Source organism: Palaemon carinicauda, chromosome 16, assembly GCF_036898095.1.
Source record: "Palaemon carinicauda isolate YSFRI2023 chromosome 16, ASM3689809v2, whole genome shotgun sequence".
NCBI lineage: Eukaryota > Metazoa > Arthropoda > Malacostraca > Decapoda > Palaemonidae > Palaemon > Palaemon carinicauda.
The window spans coordinates 128,762,719-128,775,218 of record NC_090740.1 but is presented as its reverse complement, the minus strand read 5'-3'; the positions used below and the strand labels follow the sequence as shown (position 1 = coordinate 128,775,218).

At 38.6% G+C, this 12,500-nt stretch overlaps 2 protein-coding genes across 3 annotated transcripts in view; both read left to right on the top strand.

Moving 5' to 3' along the window:
- Positions 1–12,500, top strand: part of LOC137655871 (SRRM2 protein homolog rsr-2-like) — a 325,653-nt gene that overhangs the window by 249,867 nt on the left and 63,286 nt on the right. The gene's annotated exons all lie outside the window — the stretch shown is intronic.
- LOC137655902 (uncharacterized) overlaps positions 11,009–12,500 on the top strand; it is a 4,028-nt gene continuing 2,536 nt past the window's right edge. The window contains exon 1 of the mRNA XM_068390120.1: positions 11,009–12,500. This exon is cut by the window's right edge and continues 354 nt beyond it. Coding sequence (XP_068246221.1) covers positions 12,223–12,500 — 278 coding nt within the window. The 5' untranslated portion in view covers positions 11,009–12,222.

The following is a 12,500-nucleotide window of genomic DNA, read 5'->3' as shown; positions in this document are numbered from 1 at the left end:
CCCAGGGCAATCTCAGAAATAGTTTTAAACATGACCTGAAATAGGATTACTTAATCAAGATAGTCATCATCATTACCCCTACCATTGTCACTGTTATTTTAATAGTTTTTTTTTTTTTCATAGGGATATACTGTAGATCAGTTTTAACAGTGCATGGTGTTAAAGAAAACTGTGATTCTATGCAGAAAGCTAAAAAGTTTCCTAATAAGATCATTATTTTTCTTTCTATTTCAGTTAGGCAAAAGCATCTCTTGGGCTCTAAATAGAGAGAATTTTTTATTTAAGAAGGATAAGCAGAATTTTTCACTTATCTTCCAAAAAATGTCTATAATTGATTATAGTTCCTATCAATATAATGACACTGAAGTTCACAGTTTCAAGTGTTTAACTTTTGTAATGAGGATGTTAAAAATCACTAAGGAGTCGTGTTATGAAAAGGGTTTTCATGTTTATTTGCTTTAAGGATGTGCAGACAGATGTTTTAGGCTGGTAGCCTACTCTTCGAAAAGGACTAATTTATTTAATATTTAATGGCTGTGTCTACAGGTTTGCCATGATGTAAGCCTCCTTCAGTCTGAATCCAGCTGAAGCTAACGCCACCAGATTTTTCTCATAAGGGCTTCTTGTCCGGGTTATCTCGATATAGACCAATTTATCTTCTTAGGAGGTTAGGTTATCAGATGACTGCCAAAGGAAAATACCAGGAGAGATATATTCATAAGATACGGCCGATAAGATGGCTGCATTTCTTCGTGTAAACAGAAAATAACATTATTTAGTCCTTTCGAAGATGATTACACCACTTGGGAGGCGATAAGATACTCTTCTCGAAGTTTGATTACACAACTTTGGTGGTGATAAGACACTCGTCTTGAAGATGATTACACCACTTTCATGGTGATAAGAAACTCGTCTCGAAGATGATTACACCACTTGGGAGGCGATAAGACACTCTTCTCGAAGTTTGATTACACAACTTTGGTAGTGATTAGACACTCGTCTTGAAGATGATTACACCACTTGGGTGCTGATAAGACATTCGTCTCTAAAAAAGATTACAGCTCTTTGGTGTTGATAAGACACTCTTCTCGAAGATGATTACACCACTTGTGTGCTGATAAGACCCTCGTCTCAGAGATGATTACACCTCTTTGGTGGTGATAAGACAATCGTCTCGAAAATGATTACACCTCTTTGGTGGAGATAAGAAATTCGTCTTGAAGATGATTGCACCTCATGGATGCCGATAAGACCTTCATCTCAAAGGTGATTGCACCGCTTGGGTGCTGATAAGACACTAGTTTCATAGTTGGTTATACAAAGTGGGTCCTGATAAGACATTTGCCTAAGAAATATTACACCGCTTTGGGGGTGATGAGACATTCGTCTCAAAGATGATTATACCACTTTGATGCTGATTAGAAATTTGTCTTGAAGATGATAACACTGCTTGGGTGATGATAAGACAATCTTCTTGAAAATGATAATACCACTTTGGTGGTAAGACACTCGTTTCAATGATTATTATATCATTTGGGTCCTGATAAGACGTTTGTTTAAAAAACTATTACACCGCTTTGGTGCTGATAAGGAATTTGTCTCGAAGATGATTACACCACTTGGATGCTGATGAGATCTTCATCTCAAAGATGATTGCACCGTTTGGGTGCTGATAAGACATTCGTCTTAAAAATGATAACACCACTTTGTTGGTGACAAGACACTCGTCTCAAAGATGATTACATCTCTTGGATGCTGATAAGACCTTCATATCAAAGATGTTTGCACCGCTTGGGTAGTGATAAGACATTTGTCTCAAAGATGATTACATCACTTGGGTGGTGATAAGATATTCGTCTTGAAGGTGATAACACCACTTGAGTGGTGATAAGAGAACCTTGAAAATTATTTCAACACTTTGGTGGTGATAAGACATTTGTTTCAAAGATGATAATACCACTTGGGTCCTGATAAGATATTTGTCTCAAAAGGTGTTACACCACTTTGGTGATGATAAGACTTTAGTCTCGAAGATGATTACACCTCTTGGATGCTGATAAGACCTTCATTTCAAAGGTGGTTACACCGTTTGGGTGGTGATAAAACATTTTTCTCGATGATAATTAAATTTTTTGAGTGGTGATAAGACATTCATCTCGATAATGATCATACCACTTGGATGGTGATAAGACATAAGTTTTGAAGATGATAACACCGCTTTGGTGGTGATAAGACATTCATCTTGAACGTGATTCTTCTGTTTGGGTGGTGATAAGACATTCATCTTGAACGTGATTCTTCTGTTTGGGTGGTGATAAGACATTCGTCTCGAAGATGATTACACCACTCGGGTGGTGATATGACTTTTTCTCAAATATGATTACACAACTGGGGTTCTGATAAGACATTTATCTCGAAGATGAGTACACCACTTTGTTGGTGAGAAGACATTAGTTTCAAAGATTTATCCACTTGGGTGCTAATGAGACATTCGTATTTCCGTTTCTGTTTTACGACGACGGTCCTTGTTCAGGATGGTTTATTGTAGTTCATATGTATTTAATGTCCATGGTTCTCTTTATTTTGTATTTTGAGTAGATTTTAAAAGTAAATAAGGTGGACAAAAGTGCCAGAGGAATAAAATAAGGAGCCGTCGAGATCGCAATTATACTTAGAATTTATACATTGGTCTTCATTCCAAAGACCATTAGTGGTGTAAAATAAGAACAAAACAATGATGGAAATTTACACGGTGAAATATGTTTCATTCCATTAGATTTCATTTTAATGTTTATTTAAGCCTTCAACCTAAAGGGGTCAGTCAGTCAGCACCAGCGGGGGATTTTAGTTGTTTAGGAAAGGGATGGACCATTTGCCGAACGTCGAAGGTCCGAACTTTTGCAGTTATAAACGTTCATCTAGATTTCAGATTTTGCAATAAAAAAATGTTTAAATAATCCGTAAATTGTTTATTGAATTTCTCTAAGACCTTGTTATGGGTTTAAGACGAAGTTCCAGAACATACTTTTGTGAAAGAAAAAGGATCCTGGAAACCAGTGTGGTGAAGGGGGGAGGAGGAGGAGGAGGTGGAGTGAGAGAAAGGGCGAACTGGAGCACTTACAGATCAATACGTTCCCCCTTACCCCTGCTGAGTGGAGGGAAGGGCTCCCTCCGTCCGAAGGGGGGAGGGGCCAAGAGTATGAAAGGAAGGGGGAAGGGTAAGGGTGTCCATGTTCACTTTAAAGGGAAAACGTAAATTGGAAGAAGCTGGTTTGAGATACAAAGGAAAATCCCATGTCCCTGGCGTTACATCAAGGCAAAACAGAAGAGCTTGTTGAAGTTTACGCTATTGACGCGTGTGTGGCTCTCATATATGCATTTAATAGATTCTTTCCATTGACAGAATTGAAATGCTTCAAGCGTCATAACCTTAGAAATTAACTCCGGGCCAGAATCTAGGGAATAAAGTGGCCATAACTCCGCTAGGTGGAATTGTGCGCCGTTCTAATCATGAAGGAAAAAGGCCTGCTGATTGAAAATCGTCAACACCAATATGAGCTCTTTCACTAGTCTCTCCGATGCCAGCGAACGAGTTAGTCCTCTCCATGAAGCAGCCAATTAAATCGACTTAATACCGAAGCATTTCATGTGGTAATCAGAAAGTAGTGAACGAACGCTGGAGAAAAGAGAGAACGAATAAGGAAAAGACTTTCATTAAGGTGAAGGGAAGGAAATTAACGGTGGCTTTGGATGGCTTTCATGGCCCTCATCTTTCCCACCTCCCAGACTCATTTTCTCGTTAACGATGATCAGTTGCAGCTGCTCCGTCTTAATACTCGTTCTTTCGATTCGTAGATTTTTTTTATTTTATTTACACACATTCTCTCTCTCTCTCTCTCTCTCTCTCTCTCTCTCTCTCTCTCTCTCTCTCTCTCCTCTCTCTCTCTCTCTCTCTCTCAATCTCAAAAAACCAGGTTATGGTTTCTTTTTAGAATATTGAAGGTTTTACTGATATGCTTTCTCTCTCTCTCTCTCTCTCTCTCTCTCTCTCTCTCTCTCTCTCTCTCTCTCTCTCTCTCTCTCTCTCTCAAAAACCAAGTGGTTTTCTTTTTAGAATATTGAAGGTTTTACTGATATGTTCTCTCTCTCTCTCTCTCTCTCTCTCTTTCTCTCTCTCTCTCTCTCTCTCTCTCTCCTCTCTCTCTCTCTCTCTCAAAAACCAAGTTATGGTTTCTTTTTAAAATATTGAAGGTTTTGCTCTCTCTCTCTCTCTCTCTCTCTCTCTCTCTCTCTCTCTCTCTCTCTCTCCTCTCTCTCTCTCTCTCTCTCTCTCTCTCTCTCTCTCAAAAACCAAGTTATGGTTTCTATTTAAAATATTGAAAGCTTTACTCGAATGTTTTTCTGTTTTTCGTTCCCTTTTAAATCGTATATAAAGGAGTTTGGTGTTAAGTGATTAAATTTTTAAGCTCAAATATTTTCTCCGAGTTAAGCTTTACTTCTCGAGGAAAGTTACGCCTTAGACAATATTCGATATAGCTTTGTTTGTCCTCGGTAATTGATGTTTATTCTCCTTATTTCTTTTCCATTTGCAGTATTATCTTTAGGGTTGCCAGTACTATTTTTATATATTTCATCAAATTGATGTAACTGTCCTTATTTGGTTCTGAAAATTCTCCATGTTCAGTTACTTACTAGTGTGGGTTTCCTTGTTTGTTAATAATAATAATAATAATAATAATAATAATAATAATAATAATAATAATAATAATAATAATAATAATAATAATAATAGTATCATCGACCTGAGCCAGGATTCGAACCAATGCCTTTTTGTATTGATACATACTATAGGTGACAGTTAACTTGATGCTCTCGACCGTCAAAAGAGATACATGATTTTGTTTCTTTCTTATAAATCAGAATAAGTTTTTCTCTCTCAACAGTTGTAATAGATAAAGGTTCTTCTTCAACAATCATGTGACCCATTAACCATGATTATAGAACTCTCATTTGTTCAGTACTGTTCAGTACAAAACCTACAGAAAGTGTGTCTCTGTGAGCCTTGGTTCAGGAGATTGCGAAAACGAAGACAATCTGTCTTAAGGAGATTAGTGAGACTGTGAGAGAGAATATTATTAACGGAGTAAATATATTTATCACGAGGGAGAAGAGAAAAAAAGATGTAAAAGTGGTAATAGGAGATTTTTAAAAGATTGAAAAGATTAAAATGGCAGATTGTTATGGAGATTGATGAGACTGTGAAAGAGAATATTATTAACGGAGTTAATATATTATATCATGAGGGAGAAGTAGTGATGATTGAAGAGAAAAAAACAAGATGTTAAAGTGGTAATGAGAGATTTTTAAAAAATTAAAAAGATTAAAATGGCAGATTGTTAAGGAGATTAGTGAGACTGTGAAAGAGAATATTATTAACGGGGTGAATATATTTATCACGAGGGAGTAGTAGTGATGGTTGAAGAGAAAAAACAAGATGTTAAGGTGGTTATAAGAGATTTTTAAAAAAATAAAAAGATTAAAATGGCAGATTGTTAAGGAGATTGGTGAGACTGTGAAAGAGTATGTTATGAACAGGGTAAATATAATCATCACGAGGGAGTAGTAGTGATGGTTGAAGAAAAAAAAACAAGATGTTAAAGTGGTAATAGGAGAGTTTTTAAAAGATTAAAAAGGGCGGTTTTTGAGGGAGAGAAAAGAGAGATTGTTAAAAAAGCAAAGAGAAATTCTTAGATGTAAAAGATGAGAGGGAATTGACAATGAAAGAGAAGAGGAGAAGAGAAAAAAGATTAAGAGTTACTAATAGGGGGAGGAGATTGTTAACAAAAAATTAGAGATTTTTGAGAAGGTGTAAGAGATTTCAATGAGAGGGGAATTTTTAATTGTCTAAGAGTGAAAAATGCAGATTAAGAGGAAGGTAAGGGGATGAAGGAGATTGTTAAAAGAGAAAACGGATAATGAGATTACCGATGAAGGTAAAAAGACCAAAAGAAAAGAACTCTTTATTTCAGAGGTCGCGTAGCAAAAAGAATGTGTGTCTTCCCGTCGTGTGTCATCCGTAGGAGACACATCTCGGAGTTTGGTCCTTAGATATGACCAAAGTTTTCATCCCTCGCCTCCTCCGCCTATCCACCCAACCAACCCCCAGCACTAATTAGTCTCTCTCTCTCTCTCTCTCTCTCTCTCTCTCTCTCTCTCTCTCTCTCTCAAAACCAAGTTATGGTTTCTTTTTAAATATTGAAGGTCTCTCTCTCTCTCCTCTCTCTCTCTCTCTCTCTCTCTCTCTCTCTCTCTAAAACCAAGTTATGGTTTCTTTTCAAAATATTAAAGGTTTTACTGATCTCTCTCTCTCTCTCTCTCTCTCTCTCTCTCTCTCTCTCTCTCTCTCTCTCTCTCTCTCTCTCTCTCTCTCAAAAACCAAGTTATGGTTTCTTTTTTAAATATTGAAGGTTTTACTCATATGTTCTCTCTCTCTCTCTCTCTCTCTCTCTCTCTCTCTCTCTCTCTCTCTCTCTCTCTCTCTCTCTCTCTCTCTCATAAATGTGTACATGTATATATTTATTTATTTATTCTCTAAGTCACATACTCTTCAATTCTTTAATTTTTTAATCTGGCTTAACACAAGAATGGTATAATGGTGTACCACCTTGAATACTACTACTACTACTACTACTATTCATTACACAACTTGGGTACGCCCATCCTCCCCACTCTTCAGACCTGTTCTACTTATTTGATCAGATCATTGTGCTCTGCTATTTCTGACCGCTTTGTTATCTCAGATGCGTCTCGTTTATTTTTCTTGTGCAGGCTGCCCCCTGGTGCATATAGCCCATAGCCACTACACAGTGGCATTCCACACACTTCTACTTGATGTTGCTTGAATGGAGGGACACTCAAGCACTTATTTGTATTTCTCAATTGTCCTTATCCAACTTTCGAAAGGGACCGGACTTGATTCTAGACATAGACGGATGACTCGGGAAAGATCCAAAACAAATATGCCTCTGTTGGCCTAGAAAAGGATTTAGGTACTTTGTAGGTATTGAAGTGGCAAGCCACAACATAAAGCACAGCAAAGCAATGGGACAGCAACCTTAAAATACATACTGGTATGCCCCCCCCCTTCAGTCTATATATTTCCCCTCGTGAACCCAATAGGAAAACTAAGTTAGGAAGAAATAGCGATGAAAGGGGAGTGTAATGGAATTGAGAGAGAGAGAGAGAGAGAGAGAGAGAGAGAGAGAGAGAGAGAGAGAGAGAGAGAGAGAGAGAGAGAGAGAAATAAGCGGATGGGAAGAAGAAAAGATTGGGGGAGAGGCGGGTGGTAGGAGAGACAAAGGACAGATGGCATGGATGATCCCGGATTACTCTCAGCCACAGAGCCACTGTCTCTGGTCACACCTTCCATTCAGTGTCATTGTTTCTCAGATTGGGTCTTCTTCCTGGTCGTATCCCTCTTACCAACCCCTGTCCTACCCCCACTCTCCCCACCTCCCTCCCTTGGCTAGGCTTCGCTCTTCCTGTGTTCTTTTGAGTTGCGTTGTTACTTGAAAATCTTTCCTCTTATTGGTCACCCTTTTAGAAGTTTAAATTCTTCTCTTTGATACATAACAGTTCAGTTATTTCTTGAGTCATTTTTTTTCTAACTTCCTAGTAACGTATCGTTTTTTATTGTATTATTTACCAATTAAGGCCACCTTTATAATAGTCGAGCTCTACTCATCGGTGGTAAATCTTCTTTGAATAATAATGATAATAAAATGCTATTTTTATTGATAAATTACTTGGTAGTTTTATGCGTCTTGATATTTATGCAATTGTTTTGTTGCTATAATTGATTTACTCTATTGTTTTATACATGGGACGGCAAGGTAAAACCGGTAGGCGTGTCTCTAAGTGCAGTTCGTCTTTAAAGTCTACGAGAACATCTCAAAAGCGTGACCTTTTGATGTGAAGACTGATGTTCGATTTCTGGAGCGCTTGATTTTTGCATGCACGAGCTGAGGTCGCATAGAAACGGGTCACCTGTCAGCAAAACAAGTCTCATGATGTACCTTAGGAAGTTTTTTTTTTTTTTTTTTTTTTTTTTTTTTTTTTTTTTTTTTTTTAAATCTCGTTAATTTGGAAGATCGTTAAAGATGTTTGTTCTGTCCACAAAACGTAGTGTGCTTCGTATCTGTTGAATATAACCTTTTGATTGATATAACAGACAAGTGATTATGCGATTGATATAAACAGGATTTTTAAATAGGAGAAATTCGCTGTCGAAGTTTTTATTTTAAATCCGATTATATATATATATATATATATATATATATATATATATATATATATATATATATATATATATATATATATGTGTGTGTGTGTGTGTGTATATATGTATATATATATATAGATATAGATATATACATATTTTTATAGAATATTTCTGTTCTATCTGAATTCGGCATTTTATAGTGTCCTAATGAATGCAGTTGATTGATTTATTCCCTATTTTCTAATTGATGTATAATTAATCTTCTTAAGCATTCCGTTTTATCAATAGGTGAATTATTTAAACGAGATATAAACTGGCGTAGAGATGCAGCAAACATATTTAAAATGCTAAGAAAGCTGTTTACAGCCCAGACTTCAAAAGAAAATTAATTTTCAAAATGAAATGAGATGTCAGTATTAAAAGAAAATATTTTACCCCATAAGGAATTGTTTTAGTATTTAAGGAATACACAAGCAGGGAGAAAATTAAGAAGCTATCAAGAATAAGCGTGATAACATCTGTGCTGTGGTAGCCTCTTGGAAACGTCCCTTCCTGACAATCTGTTTGAATGTGGGTTCGAGACCCGCTCATGCTCGATAGTTTCTTGTAGTGTTTGCAATACAAGGTTACTATCCTTTTTGAGGTAAGGATCGGGATGTTTGGGGAAGCCTGTAGGTCTACCTGCTGAGTCATCAGGAGCCATTTCCTGGCCCTCCCTGGTCCTAGGTTGATGGAGATGGCTTTGGGCGCTGATCCTATGCGTATACTTACTTTGACGGGTTTTTTTTCGGTTCTATACAGAAGGGGAACCCTACCCTCTACAGGACCTCCACTAGCGGCTGTTTTTTCCGATCCTATACAGCAGTGGAACCTTACTCTGTACAGGACCTCCACAGTTATTTTATCTTGTTCGTTTAAAGTATTCAACATTTCATATCACGTATTGCTCGTTTACTGTTAAATCGTCACTGTGAAAGGACTCGCGGAATAAGAAAGGCTTCAGTTTACTCTTGAAAGCCTTAATGTCTTCAATCATTCGTGGTCAGTCTCTAGAATATTACCCTGTCCCTTGCCTCTGCCATTTAATAAGTAACGTTTAAACCATTAATGCAACAAAGGAGGTAGGTCTATGGGGTTCTATTTTTTACACGTATAAGGCCTATGCGCTCTACCTGGTGATTCATATAGTAGTAATATAAAAGGATAGACATACAGTGTTAAGTGCGTACACGTGCATGAAATCTTTGAGACGAGTACAGGACGTGAAGGATGATGACACCAAATTTTCAGCTAACATCTTACAGCTAGCGACTCATTGCTACAAGGAAATTCGTAAAAAAAAATTGAGATTTGATTGTAGGATTAGCTTTTTAAGAAAAAATAAGAGATGACATGACATGTTTTCTTAAATGTACTCACGCATGCTTATACTTGAATGTATATTTCGTTAATAGCGTATATGTGTCGTGAAGAATTTATTTTCCTTGCATTTGGGTTAATGTAGTAATGGTGCCGGTGCAGGAAGCGGATGAAGACCAGAGGATTTACAATACAATGTTGGTCCATCTATATTTTAAAATCGGTTCCGTGGACAATAAAGAAACATTTCCCATGCAGAGTTGTTGTTTATATTTAATAGGAACTCGATACTCCCAGCTTGCTGGAACAAACTACCTCATGAAATAAGAAAAATGTATAAATGTTAGTTCTGTATTATTCAAAAGGAAACTTGAGCAATATTTTTTAAATATTAGTTGAATGTATATATATCCTAGATTTTTACAATTCATTTATAGTGAATTTTATGTAAATAATTTATATTATGTAGGAGAATAACCATTTTATAATGGAACAAAGCTTTTTGATTTTGACTTTTGACTTTTTTATTGCGTTATTCGCTTTCTTAGATGTACCAAAGCTCACTCATTCGATTTTGAACTCGTGTAGTACTGTAGTTGTTGATATAATTTATGTCCATTGTGTTCCCTCTTGGCAAAAAATTTTAGGAAGGGGCGGGACACAGGAACCTCCTTTTTCGTGCTTCGATTTGGAAATTTTCCGTTATAGTTTTGAAGGAAAATTGACCTACGGCTGATCCATTTCCATTATCCACCAGATTCGGTGGGATATTGTGTTTAGCCATCTTTGCCTCCCAAACTTTTCTCCCTCACTCGTCCCCCCCGTTCTTCCTCCGTCTCTCGACTCCTCACTTGCGCTCGAGTGACTTCAGTTGGGTATGGATATTCCGAGGCCTGTTATCTCCTCCACAGGGATGTTACTGAGAAAGTCAAATAGACCCACTGAACTTATTTACTTCGGTTAATGTGTTTTATTTCTAATTTTTAAAATTGTTCATTACCAAGCCAAGTTTTCATTTGCAATATGCTGATTTTGTTTCAAAGTTAATGTTTTCCTAATTGTACTGGAGGGGAATCCAAACTAGTTTTCTGTATAGAGGGAAAGGGGAAACGCGACAAGAGACCCCTGCCACTATTGATTATAAACCAGCGGGAGTGAGCCTGAGAGAGCGCGAGGGGGTGCAGGAGCTAGAGGGAAGCAGGCAGAGGGGGAGCTGGGGTTCTAGGGAGCATCTGTTGTTGTAGGAAGGTGGGTTGTGTCCCCTCTTGATGGAGGTGGGGCCGGAGGGGTTGAAGGGGTGGGCTGGAGTACCGAGCCCAGCTGAGAGCAGCGGGTGTGATAATACCTCGGCACAGTCGCCTCCCGCGAGTTACACACCGAAGGACGCGGAGAGGAACTTTTCGCTTCCAGGGACCTGTCTCCTCCTCTTAGTTTTCCCCTCTTACGCGGCTCTTATTTTACGTTGCTCATCTAAACCCTAGAGACAAAGGCTTTCCCTGTCCTCCGGAAGAGAGAGGGCAGTTGCGCCGCAAGCCCTGTAGCCAACGCATACAAAGCCCCTGTGTCGATACGTCTCTCCCGTCGAAGTCATATCAGGAATGGAAAGAAAATATTGTGTGATCACCATTGGATATAGGTGTTGCTCTATCCTCAGCAACTGTCCTCCCCAGTGTTATTCATGCTAAGGAACAGCTTCCTCCCCAGTGAGATTTCGCTCGAAAGGCGAAAGGTGACCAAGAAGAAGAAAGGGAATCAGAGTATCATGGGGAAGGAACGATTCTCGAAGTTGGAGCTAGACTCCAGATTCTCCAACTTGGAGGACCACTTCCAGTGGGAGTCGCCAGACCCCAATGACCACCCTCTAGCCATGTAGATGCGGTTATTCAACCCGCGGTAATCCAAGTCTTCCAGTTCACATGTGATGTAGGTTAAGATTTTTTATGACATATCGTAACCAAGTCTTCCAGTATTATTGCCTTTTTGCGATAAGTCGTCATCTCTGTAATAGGAGAAATTATCGCCAAGTTCGGAAAAAAATATAATATAAGTCCACTGGTGTTGGCATAGTAGCATTTTCACTGTGTCTTCCTATATATTTGTGAATGTCTGTCCTGTCTATTTAGGTCGTGTCGCAGTTTCATAACCCTTAAAAGGAGCGAATACTGCCAGGTTCAAGGGTTGCGCACAAGTCACCCGAACCTTTCCAAAGAATTACACGAAAAACGACCTCAATTAATACCAAATTCAAATCTTCCTCGTGGGACCTCTGTGGTACCCCACTTGCATTTCTCAAGGTCATACTTGAAATTTTGTCGTTTGAGTGTTCACTGTTAAGAGTTACTCGACTCCTTTAATAGAGAATAATTTTCCTTCAGTGTTGTATTACAATGCTCTAGGGAGAAATATTTTAAGGCAAATTATACTCCTGTTGATGAGTCTAGTTTGATCATATTTTTAAGCTGAAACCCCATATAAAGCTGGAAAGAGAGAGGATACAACTACAAGAGAAACTCTACATAAAACGAAAGCAATAAGCAATATTCACTCTGGTTTATTTTTCTTGTTAGAATTATTATCCTCTTATGGCGACGCCCTCTGGGGCAATTATAAGCGGGGTGGCCGATAGTAACGATCAAAGCAAGGGTGGGGCCGCCCCCTCAGTAGGGGGTCCCTGGGAACAGTTAGTGGCTTCCCTTTTAGCCCAACACACTGCTCTTCTCCATAAATTAGCTTCTGCAGCTGCTGCGGCGCCGCCGTCTACAGCCACCGCAGCTGCGGCAGCTGCCATCGCCTGTACTAGGGAGGTCACCGCTGCCGCTGCAGCCGTGGGCGCTCCACCCCGACCCCTATTACATGCCCA